Source organism: Pleurodeles waltl, chromosome 9, assembly GCF_031143425.1.
Source record: "Pleurodeles waltl isolate 20211129_DDA chromosome 9, aPleWal1.hap1.20221129, whole genome shotgun sequence".
In the NCBI taxonomy this organism is placed as follows: Eukaryota; Metazoa; Chordata; class Amphibia; order Caudata; family Salamandridae; genus Pleurodeles; species Pleurodeles waltl.
In genome coordinates this window covers 383715516-383737294 of record NC_090448.1, presented here as the reverse complement: position 1 = coordinate 383737294, position 21779 = coordinate 383715516, and the positions used below count along the sequence as shown (strand labels likewise).

The 21779-nt window shown below is 46.1% G+C and overlaps 1 protein-coding gene across 1 annotated transcript in view; it reads left to right on the top strand.

Moving 5' to 3' along the window:
- Positions 1 to 21779, top strand: part of MAP4K1 (mitogen-activated protein kinase kinase kinase kinase 1) — a 539453-nt gene that overhangs the window by 269406 nt on the left and 248268 nt on the right. The window contains exons 9-10 of the mRNA XM_069206994.1: positions 1313 to 1444; positions 11532 to 11594. Of these exons, the coding sequence (XP_069063095.1) occupies positions 1313 to 1444; positions 11532 to 11594 (195 nt within the window). The remainder of the gene's footprint in view (positions 1 to 1312; positions 1445 to 11531; positions 11595 to 21779) is intronic.

Here is a 21779-nt window from a genome sequence, read left to right as displayed (position 1 = left end):
AAGTTTGTGCGCAGTGTTAAAGAGAGTAAATTTAAACACTCTCTCCAAATAAATGGCCTTTCCCCAGTTTAGAAAAGGAAATCTGTCCCGATGCCCCACCCCAATGTATACACTTTCTCTTGTGTTAGTAGGAGTACTGTTCTCCTGTGTTGGTAGGAGTACAGTTAGAACAGTAAATCTAACTACTCCAGATATATGATCTTTTTCCAGTGTTATTCATCTTGAATTAGAATAATGGATTTGACCTCCAAACATATACTCTTTCCCCAATGTCAGTAGGACTGGGGTTAGATTACCTATGGTGCTGCTGGTTTTGTTCACAAGGCACCAGGCCTGGCAGTGTGGTGAACACTATCTCTTGTGAGGACTGATTTGGATACAGTTAGTCCCTGTCTATGTTATCAGATATGAGCTAAAACTGTCAATTGAAATGTGGCCCAGACCAATTACCAGTGAATTAGATCAACTCAGGTATTCCACCCAGCACTTTTTGTGCTAATTGCATCAACTGCTTCACCAAAACCCAGAGATTGGAAGAAATATGAGTAAGTGTCTTGTATCTGTGTTTTCAACCAGTTGAAGCTTTTTCACCAGATAGTCACTGAAGCCTAGTAAGAGGTTATGGGCATCATTATCCCACTACTGACGGCCAGACTACCAGTGGTGGTCGGACTGCTGCCAATGCGGTGGTCCAAGAACCACATTATGACTGTGGTGGTTGTGCCGCGGTTGGACCACCAGGATTAGTCATCCCAGTAGTCTTGCTGTTGTGGTGGTCCTAATCTTGCAGCTCTGCCCTGGGGATTACGACCCCCCTCCCCTACAGGTGTGATTGAGATTGTGTGTGTGTGTGTGTGTGTGTGAGAGAGTAGGCACCTTTAACACACCCTGAGGGAACTGGATCGGTCCTCACATTGTTGGCTAACCCTGACAAAGCCATACAAACACCATCTCTGTGGCGACCATCACATTTCAGAGGTCAGTACCTGCAGTATGTTTAGGTACTTTCAAGGGACTGCATAAAACAACTAAAAGTGTAGTTATATTTGCTTTGGTCTGATGTATGAGTTACCGCATTCTCAAGTCACAAGTGAAGTTAGAATAGTAAATACACAGTCAGTTATGGCCAATGGCCAATCCTAGTATGTATAGGTATGTAATGTTGTGTGCGTATGTGTGTCTGTCTCTATCTATGTCTGACTAGTACCCAATTTGAGATTTTTCCAGTGTTTGTGGTTTACTGTGGTTTAGGTGCAGGCATGTATGCCGTATCAGGAAATTCTCGTTATTTGACCTTTTCTTACTACCCCAGGATGGCCCCAGAAGTAGCTGCCGTGGAGATGAAGGGAGGCTACAATGAGCTGTGCGACATTTGGTCAGTAGGTATCACAGCCATAGAGTTGGCAGAACTGCAGCCACCATTGTTTGACCTGCACCCTCTCAGGTAACTTCTCTTGTGTGCCTTCTACTTCTGCATGGATGTCCTTCTACCTAGAGGTGTTCTCTCTGTCTTTGGGCACCTCAATGTCTTTGTTTGATGGTCCACGCAGTGACCTAAGGGGTTTAGGTAAATTTAAATATGATACTAATAGAAGAACACTTGCGTTTTTTCATGTAAAATGATGCTAAGGAATAAAAGGAAGATTTAAGAAAAGTGGTGCTGCATCCAATGCAGCGCCACTTTTCTTACGCCCCTTAGCGCCCTCCTACCACCACCATGTGTGCGCTGTGTTTAATATATGGCCCCCCATGGTGCAGGGTAGGGGCAATGAAGGTGAAATATTTGACGCTATTGATGTATATTGTAGGATTAGCACCAAAATGTTGGAGCTTATCCCGCACAGTACATAGGGGCCCATTGAAAGCGATGGTGTGCCCCCTTTTTACGCCTGCTCTGTGCAGGCGTTAAAAGTAGCTGCAAAAAATGACGCAGTGGAATCTCTTAGATTCCACTGCACCATTTTTACGGTCCCCTTAATGGGGGAACACCCCACTTGCATACATTAAGCCTGATTTGGGCATAATGTGGCGCAAGGCGGTACAAAGTGGCACAATGCATGCATTGTGGCACTTTGTAAATATGGTGCGGCGATTTTGGCCTCGTTGGGCCAAATTAGCATTCAAAAAATGACGCTAATGTGGTGCAAAGAGGCACTTGGCCCTCTTAGATCTAGGCCTAAGTACTTCAGGTGCATCAAGCCATTTCAGGAGCTTTTAGGGGGCCAGGAGCCAAAGAAATGGTGAGGCCCTCTTTGATTTCCCATCTCAGTTTCAACCTGTAATTAAGAACACAACTACACTAGAGTAATTGAAAACACTTCCATGTTTTTGTGTTAAGTGGTGGCAAACTATTCTAAGCACATACTAAAGGCAGAGCTTGCACCCCTAGTAGCTCACCTTGACATGGTGGAAATGAAACTGGAGACCTTAAATAATTAATTGCCTCTAACTGCAGTAAATATTGCCTTGATTACTGCAGACCCACCACAGCTGACTGAACCACAAACGCAGGCTAGAAGTACCCTGTTGCTTCCATTGCTAATTAGCAGCGTGCCCGACATTTCACACAATCAGTAGTGGGGGCAATTTTGAGGGGCCATCACTAAGATGCAGGGGAGCATGATTGGAAGAATACAGGGGAAGGTCCAGAACAATTGATCACTCTTGTTCATTGCATACTAGGTACCCCCAACACCCCAACTCACCTCAGAATGCACACCCTACTTAATCATCCTTAAGGATATCCCCACACTTCCCCCTAATTCTGTTGAAGATTATCCTTCTCTGAAAAACAAAACAATGTATTGGCTCAAAATAAAACCTTGGTGGTGGCAGAGCCTATCATAAGACATTTTGTCAGTGAGAAAGACTGCATGGCTGGACACTCACAACAAAAGACCTCCATGGGGACTGGGTATTCATCAATTTCAAAAGTCCCTTGTTAACTAAGCTGCTCCTACAGCGCCCATCCAAGATGACTCCACCACTGAGCCAAATTAAGGCACTTCCTTTAGGGTTCTTTAACAGGCCACCTACCACCCCTAGTCCTTCTAGGACCATGACTCTGAAGAATGGCAAAGTCTCCAACCACGGCCATCTGCCCTATGTCATCCCCACCAGGAAAGCCCTTGAAGCTTTGTTACACCAGTAGGGCCAAGACTGGCAGTGCTTGAACACTTTAATTCATGCTCCTGGAAAATTACCGGGACATGAAGACAAACAGGGCAAACTTTACTGCAATCTTTTTTAACCTGGGTATGTCTAAGAGGGTGCCCAGATCTTCCATAGACCTGACCACAAATATGGACTTGTGCCACAGTCAGCCAGAACTGGACCCTGAATCTGAACCTATTGAACAAAAATTGACCAATTTTCATGGGTCTCTTAATATACTCTCTTGGAACATTGCTGGGCTCAAGGTTAAAGTGTTGGAACCTGATTATCTAGAATACACTGCACAATATAATTTTGTATGTTTCAAGAAATGTGGCTTAAAACTCTACTTGCAGGAGGGGCCTCCCATGTACCTATTTATTCTTTACTTTAGGCCCAGCAATGGAAGTATGGAATCACCAACCTGATCCATCTTGTAGCATTTTGTTAGCACTATCAAGGAGAAGAACACGATAGTCATAGGCGAAGACTGGAACATTAATTTTGAACCCATTATTGGCCTTGACTTGGTTACAGAAGAAGAAGATGAATGCTTGAGAATGCCTTCTCTCAGTAGTATATCTTATAATTTGTGATCAGTTTTGTTATATCAAATGTTTTGAGGGCATGTAATAGTAGGACCGTTTCCAATAAACACGGTTTGCCTACTTTTAGGAAGGGTTCACTCTGATCCAAAATTATTTCCTGATTAAAGTCTCCATGTCGGGAAAAATGGTGGACTTTAAATTGGATGACAGAAAAGACAATGATCACTACCCATTACACCTTGAGCTTTTAGGAATCCTTTTTAAAAATTGTGCTGTCCCTGTATTACCTCATATGGAGGCAATATTGGGAAATAACCATCGATCCATTAAGTAACCATCGATCTTGGGGAGTGTAAAGTCTTTAGCTGGGATTTATAACTGATTTGTGACAGGCCGGTCCCCCTCTAGCCATCCCCCACCCACTGAGATTCCAATTGTTGATATACATATCCAACTGGCGAGTACCTTAAAAATAAATTTGACCAAGACTCCTACGAGGAAACAGCATGGTCACAGGACACCCAGTATAGATACTAATCCCTGGTATACGAGGGACTGTAGGATAGCTAAAAAGCACTTATAAATGCATTGAAATTTAAACCCTCAACGGAGGTTTGTTTAGCAAGATCCCAGTATAAGAAGACACTAATGTTAGCATGGCGAAGCTAGGAATATTCTAGCTAGAGTGGTTGAGTGGTGGCAGCAATGTCAAGGGATGACAGGACATTTCAGAAAATCATCGCCCATAGGAGTGCACATTCAGAAGCACAGATTGAATGCTATCTGAACCCGGGAGTATGGGTGAACCATTTTACTAAACTATATGAAAACACGCTTGATGACCATACTCTCAATTCTCACTCACTGCTTGAATCCTACCCACTGGATACACATTATTCCCTTGGGGAAACCATGGCAGCCATAGCTGCGACCAAAGTGGGCAAGGCCCCTGGACCAGACAAAATCCCAGGAGAATTGCTGCGTCATGACCTAACTGTTTAGGTCCCTTATATTACTAACCAACGCCATAGTTTCAGGTGCTCTGATCCCCGGCACCTGGAAAGGTGCAGAGATAATACCTATCTATAAAAAGGGGGACCAGTCAAACCCAGGCAGCTATAGACCAATAAGCCTCTTGAACACATTACAGAAGGACTGTGGGAAACAGATTCTAAACAAACTTAATGATTGGATCAACAACACTGAAATTCTGACACCCTTTTCAAGTGGGTTTAAGACCTAAAGTAAGCACCTTAGACCAAGCCATGAGGCTTCTTGTTATTATATGGAAGTACACTAGGTTGAGGGACAGCCACTTATTTATAGCTTTTGTTGATCTTTGGGCAGCCTTAAACCTAGTTCTCAGGGGTTTGTTATAGGCATCGCTCAAGAGTATGGGATCACTGAGGCCTTCTTGGACAAATAATAAGGTTACATCAAGATAATTACACACAAGTCTGATGAGGTCCACCGGGGCATCTGACAGTCCGTATTCCTATACATAGAGGAGTGGGACCGGGGTGTGTGTTGTCCCCCACGCTCTTTTTCCCTCTGTATAAATGACTGTATAGGGGCCCTTCTCGCAGGCAATATAGATGCTCCCAGAATAGAAGGGGTGTGGGTTCTCGCACTAGTATTCGCAGCTGTCACCCTTTTTTATTTTCCCAGACTTCTACGTGCCTGCAGCAACTCCTGAATAATTTTAAGGATTTCTGTGTAATGAAGGGAATTGAAATCAATGGCACAAAGACAACATTTTTTAGAAATACTTTACCTTTGGAGCAGGGGAAATTGGAAAGTGTTTTTTGATTTAGCTACCTGGGCATAATGTTGAATAGCAGGGTTTCATGGTCCCTGCACATCTGAAAGCAAAGGGTAGTCCTCCAGCACTAAGCTTTAGCAATCAATAAAAAACATAAGGCAACATTAACAAGAGCCATACTTACTGCAATGGACCTGTATAAAATAAAGGTTCCAGCTGTGGCCCTCTGTGGTGCTAAAGTCTCGAGCCACGCAAACACTGAGCCTTTCACATTGAGCGAGAACAAGTTTGTTTGCTCGATTCTTCACCTCCCCCAGAGTACTCCTCTATTTCCCATGTTCCTTAATGTCACTGTGAAAAGATTTTAAGCATATTGCTTGGTTAAGGCCTCTTCTTTATTGGGTGAGGATTTGGACCACAGTAGAGCTTATGTCTTATAGAAATGCTCTAGAGGAATTGCTGGTGATAGATAAGAACATCACCTTCCCATGGTTTAGGCATGTCCAAACCTGGTTGCTGACTCTGTGTCTCTGAGATTTTCCATCTGATCCGAGATCCTTAAACCCATTATCCAAACAGCAACTGAAATCTTTGTATTGGGAGTACATTCTAGCTAATCGTCATCAAAGCTCTACCCTAGGGAGACTGTCAGCTCAGTTCTTATTTATCAATGGCAACCCTTATTATGAAGCTTTACTAGATATCCCCCAACCACAGCTAGCTAAATCCCTGTGCTTAAAATTTCAATATGGCCCCCTTGCGGTCAGGGTTTTCACAGCTAGGTGGAATATGATAGGTCTACTGACCTTAAAAACAACTACCCACTGTGCAGCCCAGCCTCTGAAGAAAATACAAGCCATGTCATTTTTCTGCCCTGCCTGCGCCAAGCTTAAAAGCAAATGAATTTGTCCACTGTGCAGTACATTAGGCCTTCGAAGGGACCACAAAACTCGAACAATGTTTAAGGCAAACACATCCATTTCCACTGTGAGTATGCTGAGTGAATACTTATTAGCAGTAGGGCTGCTGAGGAAACAGAAGGTTTACAATTTTAAGGTCATGATACCTGTTAACCTCCCCTTTATATAAACAGGCATTATTATGAACGTTAATAATGTTTACTATGTATAATTATTTTACTTTGCATTGGCGTTTTATCTTGTGCACTATGGATTTTAAACCAACTAATTTTTGTACACTGTTGACAGTCTTTTTAACTATTTGCAAGCCCTTGTTAATAATGTTTTTATACTTTTATAGTGGAAATGTGCTTGACTGTATGTTTTTAAGTTATGACATTTCTGAAATAAACTTTACTTACTTACTTACAAGAACCTGTAAGCCTGGGAATGCACCAAAATCCTATGCCTCCCCAGAAGAGGCTTAACGAGGAGAAATATCTTTATTTCTCCTTGTTTTTCCCTCTTTCTATGTGTGCTGCATTCTGAGTGCTGAGGGAGAGCTGGGATTCACCACATCTTAATAGATATGGTGCATTCCTGTCCTCTCTAGTTGACTCTGCGTGGTGAAGCAAGTTGTCATGCTGTTTTGCTTAGTGCCAAATATTAGTAAATCTGCCCCTTGATAAGGATATCAAGGGGCAGATACTGTGTATTGGTACTTCTTCCCCTAGCTCCCTTCCTTTGCATCAATATCCAGCTCCATTAGAGGACTTGAGGAATCCCTCAGGGTCTCTCACCAAGGCAGACCCAGGGTTGGTTCATATGTAGAGAGTGGGACAGCAGTTTACCACCCACCACTCTCCATAATTTAGCAGTTCATTAAACAAAAACAGTTGATGAACAAACATTTGGTGTCTTCTGTGAATTCAAAACTTTTCTAAAATGTTTTTGACATCGATTGGAGGTTGGCTTGCAGTGAAGTCTGTTCGTGCCCTTAACTCTCTAGCTCTACTCCAGGGTTTAAAACACATCGTAGTATCTTAATTTGCTGTAAGAGCTGTGATTGTGGTGTGATCACAGTTAGCTGTGTCTGCTAGCATGCATCCAAATCTGGTAAATACCTGGTTATTCCACATTATAAATGATATAGTTTGTCAGCGATATTGTATAAAGTTAATATCACACTGTGGAAGATGATGATTTGTCAACGATGTAATTCCCAAATTTTATGCACTCACATTTGTCATGCTCAAGTTAAATTTGGCAACGGTTTCATGACACTTCTCATGTTCACATTTCATAACAGACCAGGCCAAGGCCACTACATAATCAAATTATATTCCTGTATTTATCTGCATTACTATATGCTCATTTGCTCAGACCTTTCTTGTAAGACCTGTGTTGGACCTGGCCATTTCTGCAGGGTCATCTCCAAACATTTTGCCTTCCTCCTCCTATTTTTGCTGAATTTGTTTTTTCGTTGTCCTTAGGACTCTGAGAACTTTACCATTTCTAACTAGTGGCAAAGTGCATGTGCTCTCACTTCTAAACATGGTAATTTTGACTTAGCGACAATTGGCATATTTAATTTACTTATAAGTCCCTAGTAAAGTGCTCTACATGTGCCCAGGGCCTGTAAATGAAATTCTACTAGTGGGCCTGCAGCACTGATTGTGCCACACACTTAAGTAGCCCTTTAAACATGTCTCAAACCTGCCATTGCAGAGCCTGTGTGTAGTTTATACTGCCATTTTGACTGGCAAAATAAACCTGTTACCAGGTCCCAATATCTCCTTTTTACACACATGAGTCACCCCTAGAGTAGTCCATGGACAGCACAAATGCAGAGTGTGGTGTATCTAAAAAGTAGGACAATCAAATGACCTGGTAGTGAAAAACTCTTAAATTAGTTTTTCACTATTGCAAGGCCTATCTCTCCCATAGGATAACATTGGAGTTGCCTTGTTACATCTTGTAAGTGTATTTCCAAATAGGAAGAGATGACCCCTTCATGTTTGGTGTGTCTGAATTTCAATTTAATATCCTAAGTTATGGTAAAGTCAGATTTTAAACTGCAATTCTGAAAATGCCGCTTTTAGGAAGTTAGCATTTTGTTGCCTTAGCCACTTGGTGCTTGCAGCCTGTCTCTGGTCACATGACTTGGGGAGTTGCCAGCTGGGCTCTGTGTATTCCTCCTAGATATCCACACACAATAGGAGCTTAGGTGTGACTTAATGGGTCATCCTGGTCAGAATTGGAGGGAAAAGCTGGACAGATCCTCACTTACAGCTGAATAGGCTGTGTCCTGTCCACACACAAAGGGCTTAACAACCCTGTATTTTCACTCAAGCCAGCTTGCAGCAACGGAGCAGGGGAGCAAGGGAATTCCTCACACTTCAAAGCCACTGTTTAAAAGCTTCTCGAACCTTCTAGAACCAGGAGACCAAAGTATAAATATTGAACCTCAGTACACTTCTGAACCTGTGGATCCCCTGCCAGGAATAAGGACTGCTGTGCTGCTGAAGGCCTGCAACTCTGGGGGACTGCTGTTCTGATGGACTCCTGCTTTGCTGTGCTGACCTGTGCCTGCTGCCCTCTTGCATGGGAGTGGGAAGGACTGGGCCTGCATGTCTCCAACCCAGAACCCAGAGTGACTCCAAGGACTAATTGGCTGGCCTCCTGATCTGACTTTGCAGGGATATAAAAGACTTCTAACCACCCTGCTTCTGCACCTGGATTCTGTGAATAGGCCCTGCCAAGTGGTGCCACCATAGTCCTGGTCGCTTGAAAGTGGACCTAAGGTGGTTGCTCCAGCAGAACCAATGCATCCAATGCTGAGGGAGCAAAAGTGACGCATCGCCGCTGTTGCGTGGAGTAGAACCGGCACATCATTGCTACTGCGTGGGTTGGAACCAGCTCAACAGACTTGCATCGCCGCATCTTGGGACTGAAACATCACCTTTGGGACCACCACTGTGTGATGCTTTTCCTGGAGCAAGCTTGTCACATCCCACATCAACAGCAACCTTGACCACAACACTGAACCTCTTCATCGCCGCTACTGCATGGATCGGAATCAATGCATCTTCTCAACTGCACCATGCATCCTCAACACTGGTCTTCGCATTGCAAGCACCATTGACAGGAGCCTCATCATTGATGCATCAGGATCTCGCACCGCAGCCTCGCGCATTTCGGAACTGACACATTGCCCCAAGTGTGCAACACATCTTTGTTTCAGACCCACGCAATGCTCCACAACCAGGATTAAAGGTACTTTGGTCCAGTGGACCTAACTGGGTGCCTGTAGCCAGCCCTTGCTCCATTACGTCGCCCTGAAATTTTAACTTTGTTCCATTCTGGTGTGACCAGATATCCCCGGTTGGCGCTTCCTGCTTCTAAGCACTTGTTTACAGTTTTTTCTTTAGAAACTCATAACTCAAGTTCTACTTAATGGATATTTGTCGTTTTGGTCTTGTTTTATTTTTTACATGAAATTGTATTTTTCTAACTTGGTGTGGGGTCCTTTCTGTGTGTATTTATATTGTTTAAAGCATTACATTAGTACTTTTCACATTGCCTCAAGGTTAAGCCTGACTACTCTGTGCCAAGGAACCAGAGAGTTAAGCACAGGTTAGTTTGGGATTTGTTTTTGCTTTACCCTGATTAGGATTGTGGTTGCTGCTTGACCAGGGCTTACACCCCTGTCAACCAGTAACCCAATTTCTGAGAACCTGTGTTTGACTTTTATATTGTTCCTTTCTCTTTACTTCTATCTAGCATATTCATGTGTTCCCTTCTTCTGTGCCTATCAGTAATTTTTTCACTCAGAATTTTAGCATAGCCTACTATGCACTTCTTTCTGAATGCTCTTGGTTTAACCCAGTAAATCTGACCCCACACAGTTATCAACAATACTGATTGGCTTCAGGGATATTTGTGATTAGAAACTGAGGGACACCTTTATTATTAATTGGCACTACAATGCACATAAAGGGAACTTGATGCACCATGAAAATATGGAACATTTCTGCTCTCACTTTACCCTGGTTTACTGTGTACTGCCTAGCTCCAATCGAGGCTCCCTTGCATCATGGTGCAACGGTGCCTGCTTTACATGCAGGATTGTTTTTTACAGAAAAGGATACCTTCCTGCACAAAAATAATATTAGAAGCATAGTGTTCTTTCTGTGAGTGCTGCAGAATACAGCACACAAGAAAAGAAGAACTAACAGGGAGAAATGACTAATAACAAGGGAAATTGGTAATACGGTGCCCCAGTCTACTGGTAATTCTTCATTTTCCTCCAGAGTTGCACCCAGAGATTTTGGCTATCCCATTATCGTTGGCCTCAATCATTAACACTAATAATAGATTAAGGGAATTAAATATGTTGTGATGGAGAATCGTTGCTTTGCTCCCAGTACTAATAGATTTCTCGATCACTTGGACTTCTTGGTTGCTTTAGATGGCCGTAAACACTGAAGGCTCAGCCTCTAAGGTATCTGGTGCATATTTACCTATATTTCATGCAGGACAGCAAGAAAAGTTGCTTGCTGCCTTTGTTGTACTTCCATCAGCACTTGGCAGGGTGGGTCCCCCTAATACTTCCTCTTTACATTACCTGTCTTTACTCTGAAGTACCATCCAAGGTAATCAGGGATTTATATAAGGTCACTCATGCCTGGCTATATCTTAGCTATGTCATTGACTTTGCATTTGACATGGGGTGATCTTTGTTTTTGCTTTCGGAGAAAAGTTGTCAGTTATTCCTTTTTAGAAGAGATCTTTAAGTGGTCACGGATAGGGTTCTCCTGTTGTGCCTCACCCCTGTCAAATAGCCAGCTTCTCAAGTCCTTACAAAACCTTATAAATTGTTATGCAATACAAATATTTACCTTTTACCTAATTGTAATACTTCTGGGTTGCATTGGTTCTGTGACTTTGGAGTACATCTTCATGGCTGCTGTGGGGGGGGTGAGGGCATATGAGTATGTTTCTGCATCAAACAGTTGCTGTGCTCACACTGTAAGGGCTGTATTAGAGAATGGCAAGACTGGGTATTTAGTATGTAAAACACTAAAAGAGAAGAAAACGGGATCTATTTTTTTTTTGTTTAAACTCTGCGTGCTTTATTGAATCTCTCCACTCCTATCTCTTCTCCAGGGTTCTTTTCCTGATGTCAAAGAGCGGCTACCAGCCTCCGAAGCTGAAAGATAAATCCAAGTGGTGAGTTTGACGTGTGATGGGCCATTGGAGAGAGCAGAAATGTATTCTAAAGAAAGAGCGACATCTATATTCTCTGAGTGACACTGCAGCTACTAGCAAAGTCAGGTTCAGTGCCTACTAAAACGAATAAACACCTCCCAAATAACTTCTACATTTCTGCAAAAGCTGTGTCGAAGCTCATTTTCCTGCAATACCATGGTTCATTTGAATCTTTATTTTCTTCCCTGCTTTTGAACCTGCCAGTCATTTTCAGTAGCGGCTTGCAGTGCTTTGCCGGGGGGAGGCAGCACGGGTGGGGGGAATTCATTTTAAAAAATGCACTTACCTGTATCGTCAGTGCCATTGCTGCCACTACCACTGCGCTGCTCCTCTGCTGCAGGCTGCAGGCACAGGCTCCCCTCCTGCCCTGCGGCCAATCCTGGAGCTGCTCAGAGCAGCATTAGAATTGACTGGGTGCGCCCAGCCAGGGTGCTCCCAGGCAGACTGCCTGCTGTCTCCAGCCCTGCAACACAGTGCCGGGCTGGAGAGAGCACAGTGCGCATATGTGTTTGGTCAGCCCGAGATGCGCGAAACATGTGCAATGAGGGGGAGTGCTGTGCACTCCCCCTCAGTGCTCATCACTTCGCCCCTTTTACTACAAAACATTAATAAATGTAGTTTATTATCGTTTTGTAATGAAAGGTTGGCAGCTGCTGCTGATGGCAAAAAGTGGATCCGCAATTTATTAAGGAGGCAAGTTGCAGATATGTTGTGGCCTTTAGTAACATACATCCCAAAACAGCAGACAGTTTTTAATATGGTAAATGCAGGGGCACTGACAAATGCTGGTTTTCCTGGTATCCAAGGTTGCATAGTCTTGATTCCATCTTATGATTTTTTATTCCACCACCCTATTCTTCCAGTCTCTTTACCTCACGCTTTTGGATTCTTTTACTTTCCGGCTTTCCCCACCTGGTTTCTATTTTTCTCTGTCTTCTTATCCATTCTTTCCTACTTTTCTGCCTACCTTTCGTGCTCTAGGTAAAAGACTGATGATAAAATAAATAAGTGTCGGTCTCAAAAAATGAGCGCTGGTGATGGCTCAAATTAAGCACTGCTAAGCTTCCTCAATCCATTTGGCTGAAAACCTGCACATATTTATACACATCCATGCAATAAAGGACTCCTCCACATTCAAGGCTGCTGGTAAATATTTTGTGAGCATTCAAAATGTATTCCATATAAGTACAGTGTCTTCAACTTTTGCTCCTGTCTTTACAGGAGATATTTTTTTAAATCTTTTTTAATGATACATTTTTTAATATTTTTCATATTTGCTATTCAATCAATCAATCAATCAATTAATCAACCAGTCATTTGTAGAGAGCGTTGTTTTCCCCCCTGGGGATATCTGTCTCTGTGGAACATCCAGGTCTTGAGTCTCTTCCTGAAGTCTGCCAGTGAGGGTGCAGTTCGGAGTGGTAGGTCGTTCCAGGCCTTGGCGGCGATGTAGGAAAAAGAGTGGCCACCTCTGCAACGACACTGGATTCTGGGTGTGTGTAGGAGGGCCAGAGAGGAAGAGCGCAGGTGTATGGTGGCTCTATAGGCATGTGTGAGGAGTTTGAAAGGACATCTCTTCTAGATAGGGTGCCAGTGGAGGTTTCTGCAGTAGGGGTGATGAGTGTGTGCCTGGGAAGCTCCAGGATGAGTCTGGCAATGGTGTTCTGTATTGAATGGAGTAGGGGCATAGCTTGGTCCATAAGATTGGAGGAGTGAGCTTCAGAAGCTAGCATATAAAGTTAAAACACATTATACAACAAGCAGGGTGCATGAGGTTGGAAGGGGTGCTGAGAGAGAAAACACAATATTTCACAAAATAAACAATATTTTTTAAGACTTTCAAAGCGGAGAGTGAGTGTGTGTTTAGGTTTTTGTCTGTGTGTGTAAACTCTCTTGCTGAAATCTTACTGACATCTCACAATGCCCAACTGAAAGCACCTGTACCCAACTATTTATCGATAAAATACATTTTTTAGGGCAGTGTAACACCCCAAACCCCCCTCAAAGCTACGCCCCTGGTCTGGAGTCTCTTTAGGAGCTGTTGCATAGATAGCGTTGGGGTAGTCAAGGCTACTGGTGATGAGGGCCTGGGTGATGGTCTTCCTGGTGATGGCTGGGATCATCTGAAGATTCTGCGGAGCATGTGGAGGGTGTGGAAGCAGGAGGAGATGACTGAGTTGATCTGCCGCTTCATGGTCAGCTCACTGTCAAGGATGATGCCAAGATTGTGAGCGTGGTCTGTATGCGTGGTAGTGGGTCCGAGTTCGGCTGGCCACCTCCCAAATGGAGGTTTTTTTCTCAAATATCAGGACTTCCGCCTTCTCAGAATTAAGCTTCAGGCAGTTGGTTCTCATCCATCAGCTACAGTGGTCATGGCACTGCAGAAGTTGGTTCTGGTGGTGGAAGGGTCTTCAATGAGGTAGATGATCAGTTGGGTATTGTCTGCATAGGAGATGATGTTTAGTCCGTTGGATCTAACGATGTCAGACAGGGGGATCATGTAGGTATTGAACAAAGTGCGGCTGAGGGATGAAACTTGGGGTACACCGCAAATGATGCTCTTTGGTGTGGAGGTGAAAGAGGGGAGTAGGATGTTCTGAGTGCGTCCTGTTAGGAAGAAGGTGATCCATTTGAGGGCGTTCTTTTGTATTCCGATGCTGTGGAGTCTGTTGATGAGTGTGTGGTGTGAGACGGTGTCGAAAGCGGCTGATAGGTAGAGGAGGGTAAGGGCGGTGGTTTTCCTGTGGTCGAGGAGTGCTCTGATGTGGTCAGTGGCAGTGATGAGTGCAGTCTTGTTGCTGTGGTTGGAATGAAAACCTGACTGGGAGGTTTCGAAGTAGAAGCTGGTGAGCTGCAGATTGATGTTTATTCTGCATCTTCATAAGGCTAACAGCTAATGCCATGCAGGGCTTTATTTCATAAATCACTTATCGTAGACATGTGTTTTAGTATAAGTCGCAGAAGGTTGGTAGTTAAAACAGCAGCAAAAAGGAACCACCACTCAAACCATTTTTTCCCAGCCAAATTTCCCCTCTGATCAGAACACAATAATTCATCAAGAACATGTGTGTAACTCGCACACCCCAACTGTATGTCTCGGCTATGAGTAAGTCCCCTCCGGAGATTGTGGCCCAGATGCCCCCCCCCTTCACACTTGCAGTGATCAGCAATGAGGGATGCCCAATCAGCTGCTATGGGGTGATGTTGAAGTCCTCTTTGTTCTTCCTTTTGCAAAGCTCCCTCCTCGGCTGTCGTCCATCTTAAGAGCTCCTCCTTCCACCTGCTATGCTGTGGGCCATCAGGGGACCATCAATGTATAGCAATTGCATGTTTAGCCCATACTAGTCCCAGTTCAATGAATTTGGAGCTCACATTTGTAGTTGGGGATCTAGAGTATAGACCCATCAGGCAGGTATCTAATGTATGTAACCTGTTCTAGTTCTTGCATCAGTCAACGCCAATATGCTGCGATCGCTGGACATTCCCATTCAATTTGTAGGTATCCTGCATCAACCAAGGAGCATCGGGGGCATGACATTTCCATGGTACTCATTATGACATTCAACCTGTGCGGTATGCATCTTTGTAGGTTCAAAGGTACGTATCTTCCCATCCACCATCGGGCCATCAGGGCTCCCTCATTCTGGGAAGCTTCCAGGGGGCTCATCTCTTCTCTCCTCTCATCATCAGCTCTCCTTCTCTCAGCAGTTGTGCTGCTGTGTAATATAGTTCAAGATCAGAAACAGCCAGTACGCCTTCCCTGAATGGCCACTGAAGGAGGTGGAGCGAAATTCTTTGTCCTCTTCCATCCCATATTAGTTCCAAATATAGGACTTGAGGGAGGATCACAATCTTAGTTAGTGCCACTCTGGCCATGAGGTGCATGTGTAAAGTGTGCCAGCAAGTCACTGCAGCCCGCAGCAAACGTAGGGGAGGTCCCACATTACCATCCCTAATATCTCCATCCTCTTGGTAGACCTTGACCCCCAAGTATTTAAAGGTCGTTCGTTCACACTTTATGTGTAGGTCGATCACCGGATCAGTGACCGGGGGGTGAGTGTTTAAAAAGTTTCAGCACTCCGTCCATCATACTTTTGTGTTGCTAAACTTGCCGTAAGTGGGATGGGTATGGCCAGACATGGGTCCCATGCTCACTGTGCCACTTGATACATACTAGCCTGGCTGATGAAGGGTGATACCCTGAAACCAGTCCCAGGATGCTCGTTTCCGGTCCAGGGAGGACCTTGCCTGGCAGTTTGGGCTGAACTGTTCCCATGGGGAACAGGGTCAAGACTGATTTGATTTTGGCTGCGTCCAAAGTGGGGTGGCATGGTGAGCAACAGAACAATGGATTAAACCTAGATATGTGACTGGAGGAGAGTGTTTGAAAAGTTTCAGCACTCCATCGATCATCCTTTTGTGCTACTTAGGTTGATCATGAACCATAGGGTCTCCAGCAGGGTGGGTGACACTGGGAATGAACATTTTTGTCCAAATTAGGTCTTAGCCTCAACATCTTCCCAAAAGCTATTGCTCTTCCCACCTCTGTGTCCCCAGAGAACTGCAAGATATCATCTACATACAAAGAGATGGAGGGTTCCCCATCACTCGAATGAATGACTTGCTCCCGCCCCTCTGTTCATATCAGAGCTGCAAATGACTTGATGGCGAGTGTAAAGAGTAAAGGAGACAGGGGGAAAGCTTGTTGGGTGCCTCTTCCAACTTAGCATCCGATATTAGTTGCCCAGACTACACTTGGGCCTTCTCCCCTGCAAATAGGAGTGTCAACCATTTCTCCTATCTTGTCCCCCAGCCTCATCTGCCTCATGACTGCTTTAAGGTAAGGCCAGTGCACTGACTTAAAGGCCTTGTGGAGATCAATTAAGGTGACCACCACATTTGGGTAAGCCACTGGAGGGTCTTACCCTAATACCTGGACAGTCATGTACATTAAAGGAAGTGTTGAGGTGCAGGATAAAGCCATTTTGATCCTGAGGAATCAAAGTGCCAATGCGAGGGACACACAGCCAATCCACTAGTATTTAGCTTTCAATCTTGTAATCAAGATTTAGCTTAGATGGTGGTCTATATGAGGCAACGCCAGTCAGGATGCCTCCCAAGCTGTGTCCAGGGGAAGCCCCTTATTATACGCCTCCTCGTGCAGCACCACCAAGTGGAGAGTTCGAATTACAGCATATTCCTGGTAAAAGAAAGTTGGTAGTCAGAGTCTTGCCCTTAGCCAAGTCCCTCAGCACCCCCCTAATCTCAGCCTCCATAAGTGGTTCACCCAAGGTAGCACTATCATCCCCTGGCAGGCCCAGCAGTGGAACTCAGGTTAAAAAGGACTCAATATCCATCTATGTAGCCGTCACAAGTTGCTGATAGAGTTCACAATAGTGTCTGATGAAGATATCATGGTTGTCTGTTTGCAAATGCACCAGACCTCCCTCCTCTGTGCGGAGTCGGGTTATAAGTCAGCACCAGTGTTCCTTTCAAAATAACCAACCTGACAGTCTGCACACCTTGCAACACTTATATGTATGGTGTGTAAATAGGCCCCACTCTTGTGCATTCATAGGTGGTCTTGGAGTTCACAGTGTTGACACCGTGCTTGTTGAGTTGTATCAGCACACCGTAGTGAACTGGGAGGTCCAGCTCCAGTTGGCATATCTCACCCTCTGTCCTGAAGAGGTTGTTTTCCAATGACTGTCGCACACCATAAAATAAAAATAAAATTATCTTGTGTGGCTTCCACTAAAGGGTCACTTGCCGTGGGGTCCTGCAGGATTTGAGGGGGCAGTTTCCAATTCAGGGTTTGAGGTCTGCAGCGCCCAAGTTGTAAGCACAGTAGCAACGGGTTATGATAGGAGATGGTGCAAGCTAAATATTCAGTGTTGACAGTGGTTTTCCCCAGCTCATAAATATACACAATCCCACGTGTAGGTCATGCACTGGAGAGAAGAAGGAGCACTCATGGTATTCAAGGTGTCTAGCCCACCAAATGTCATGCAGTTACCACAGTGTGACCCAACGGCCCAGATCTTGTGCTAACTTGTTAATTGGTGAGTCATGTGGAGGGCTGTGGACCTATCAAGGTCCCTGTTCACAATTGCACAACTGTAATCCCCTCTGAGCAGCTTGGGCATTAGTACATATAATACCACAGATTGAGCATCAAGGAACTGTGACTGACCAACATTTGCTGTGTACATGCTACCTAGAATAATGTGTATGCTGTCCAACATGCCCAAGACCAACACAGATCTGCTTTCCCTGTCGACGTGGGTAGACAATTCCTGAAAGGGCACTCCTGGCTTAATACAAATCAGCTCACCACAGGTGAATGACAAGTACCCCATTGCATATACCTCCCCCTTCTGACTGTGTAGCCCCACCGTACAAACACCACTATCAGTTCCTCTCTCAGAGCAGCGTCTCTGATCTCTGGGCTATGCTGTCCCCACCCATTGGGGTTCTGGGGAAAACTCGCCACCAACCCTCCTAGGTAGAGGGCCCGACCCCTGCCGACAATCACAGTCTCTTCCAGCAACCTCCAGCATCCTCAAGGGGAGTCACCTCAAAACTGAGCCTCCATCTTTCGTTGTGGTTGGCCACGCCCCCTTTTTTTGATAAAGAATTTTTATTGATTTTTGCAAAAGAAAAAATAACCATGATACAAAGGTCATAACACGATGCCAACGGGCATCCAACATTGGTCGAACCTGTGATCCCAGATAGCACTAATATTAAAGATAACAGATAACATAGTATTCAGGAGCCTAGTGCGGCCTCCCATTTCCCCCATATCCTATTATATTTATTCGGACATCCTCTAGCCTCATATACAAGTTTTTCACTCTGCGCACACCAATCCACTCCCTGTCTCCATTTAGCCAACGATGGGGCATTCTTGGCCTTCCAGTTTGCCACTATGTCCCTCTTAGCCACTAAGCACGCCACCCCAAGGAAAATTCGATCTGGTCTCCTTAGCTCGATGTCACCCATGATCCCGAGGAGGAGGGGTAGAGGCTCTCTCTCTATATTCTCCTGCAACACCTCAGAAATCTCCCCCAGGACCGCTCCCCAATAGGCTACCATGGCCGGGCAGGTCCACACCATGTGGAAGAAGTCAGCTGTAAGGTTTCTGCAGCGAGGGCACTCCGCGTTGGGGCGGAGGCCCGCTCTGTGTAGTTTGTCGGGTGTGAGGTATGCTGTGTGCAAAAAGTAAGTTTGTATCAATCTGAAACGGGTGGCGATCGCCAGGGCCCGCGGGGCCATTAGCGCCTCACCCCATTCCATCTCTTCCATGGGGCCCACCCACCCCTCCCATCTCTGGCAAAGTACCCCCAGGGAGCCCGAGGTGCCGGAGACCAGGGTGCGATATATCTGGGAAACACCTCCCCTACCTAGGCTCCCCATCAATGCCTTGGCCTCCATGGGGCTGCATTCAGGTATGTTTTCCCCCTCTCGGATGTGTACTGATAAGGCATGTCGGAGCTGGAGGTATCTGTGGAACTGTGTCTTGTTTAATGAAAAGTTTTTCTGGAGATCTTCAAAGGACCGTATGTGTGACCCGTTCCAGACATCGCCTAGTGTGGAGATGCCTATGTTGTCCCAGTTCCGAAACCCCTCCAAGCCCGCCACCTCCACCAATTGCCTCCCATGCCACAGTGGGGTCTGCTGGGTAAGTCGTCCCCACCACCCCGTTGACTTTTGAGCCGTCCGCCATCCCTGTAGAACCACCCTGGTCACATCTGGGACGTCTCGAGAGATCGGACCTCCATAGAGGGTGTCCAAAATCCGTGGGTAACCCATCGTTTGGAGCTCCAGTCGGTACGCCGGGTCTGTCCACCCACCCCCCATCCAGTCATTAATCACAAGTACTTGTGTCGCGAGGTGGTAGGAGTGGATATTGGACATGCCCAAACCTCCATCATATACATCCCTCTGGCAGGTTTTGAGCGCTAATCGTGGGCGGGCTCCGCTCCATATAAATTGACGCACCAATGAGTCCATTTCCCCAAACCATTTCCTAGGGATGGGATGGGGAAAATTTTGCAGGAGGTAGAGGAGCCTAGGAAGGATCATCATCTTATAGAGCGCGATTCTACCGAGCAGGTTAAGGGGGAGTGTCCTCCAGTGTAGGAGATCACTTCTGATTTTTCTGGTTAACGGTGTAAAGTTAAGTTCCCATGTCAACTCAGGGAGAAGTGAAATATACATTCCCAGATATTTGAAGCTATTTCTTCGTACTGGAATGTTTCGCTGCCAGTCCACACAATCCCCGGAGCGGTGTAGGGGGACCAGTAGGGACTTGGCGGGGTTCAGGATCAGCCCCGAGGCTTCCGCGAAGAGGCCCAGGATCTCTAGCACGCGGGGGCCACTTTTAGCCGGGTTGGATAGGTATAGGAGGACATCGTCTGCGTATAGCGCCACACGGTCTTCTGCACAGGCAGGCCAGGACCAGCCCTCGATCAGGGGGTCTCCTCGCAGCAGTATTGCAAGAGGCTCTATCATTAATGCGAAGAGCAACGGGGATAGCGGGCAACCCTGCCGGGTTCCGCGGCCAATAGGGAATGGGTCAGAGACCACTCCATTCACCCGGACTCGAGCTGTCGGTTTGGAGTACAGGAGTCTCACCAGGCCTCGGAATCTGGGACCGAGTCCATTTTTCTGCAAGACCAGTTCAAGTTAAGACCAATCCACTGTGTCAAAGGCTTTTTCAAAGTCCAGCAAGAGTAATGCCAAGTGTGCGTGCGACAGAGTATTGCGATGCGCCAGAGCCAGATGCAACCGCCTAATGCAGTGCCTGGTGCTACGAGTGGGCATAAAGCCACACTGGTCAGGGTGCACTAGTGTAGGTATTATCTCTTTCAGTCTAGAGGCCAGGGTCGAGGAAAGCACTTTGATCTCAATGTTTAGAAGTGAGATGGGTCGGTATGCCGAACAATGTCTCAATGGGGGCTGAGTTTTGGGAATCACTACTATTGTCGCCTGGTCAATCTCGGTGGGAAATCGGCCTAGTTTCTCGGCTTCCCCATACATGTTGAGTAAGTGGGGACCCAGTATATCACTGCATTTGCTATATAGCTCTGCCGGGAATCCGTCAGGGCCGGGGGTCATGCCCGACGCCAGGCTGGAGATTGCACTGGTGATCTCTGCAAGGCTAATAGTTTTATCTAGCCTGTCTCTTGCCTCCAGGGAGATCCTGGGGAGAGTGATCTCATTCAGGAGGGGAGTCTCTTTCTCAATAGCGGGGCGGGGGTGCATTGCATAGAGGTGGGCATAGTAAGACGCGAAACTTTGTGCGATTTCAGCTGGTGTCCTAGAGAGGGCGCCCGAGGGCTCCAAAATCTCAGGTATAACCCTGCTGGCCAGAGGACGCGCGGCCAGCCAATGTAGGAGCTTCCCATTTTTGTCCCCCCAGCCATATATACGGGCCACCGAAGCTCTCCAAATGCACCTGGCTGAATCTAGCATTATGTGTTTAATTTCTTCTCTAACCATAGTCAGCTGTCTCAGGGGAGCGGCAGACGAAGAAGTCATTTGTTGGCGTTCCAGTCTCAGAGCCCTGGCCTCCAGGTCAGAGATCTGGGAGTTCCTGTCCCGCTCGCGGGTACGGAGAAGGTACTTGGCATGCCCTCTGAGGGTAGCCTTACAGGCGGCCCATAATGATCCTGGGGAGCGGACCGACCCCAGATTCAGATCGAAGTATTGAGTTAGTTGATTTCTGATCTCTTGGGTGTAGTCTATGTCTTGTAAATGCCATGCGTTTAGGCGCCATACTGGGCGTTTGGAGGGATCCGCTCCACCCAGTTGGACCCGCACTGGTGCGTGGTCCGAGACTCCCCGGGGGAGTATCTCTGCCCCTGTGACACTCGAGAGGTCCAGAGCAGACATGAATACCAGATCAATTCTGGATTGCGTCCGGTGGGCGGCCGACGTGTGGGTGTACCGGCGATCCCTAGGGTGCCAAGTTCTCCATACCTCGCAGAGGCCAAGGCTCTCGGTCCAACCAGTAAGAGCCGAAGCCCTGGCTAATCTACTGGCCGTAATCTCGCCGGATACATCCAAATCCGGATCGAGAACCGCGTTGAAGTCCCCCCCCAGCAGGGTGGTCCCCTGGGGCAATCCCACAACCACTCG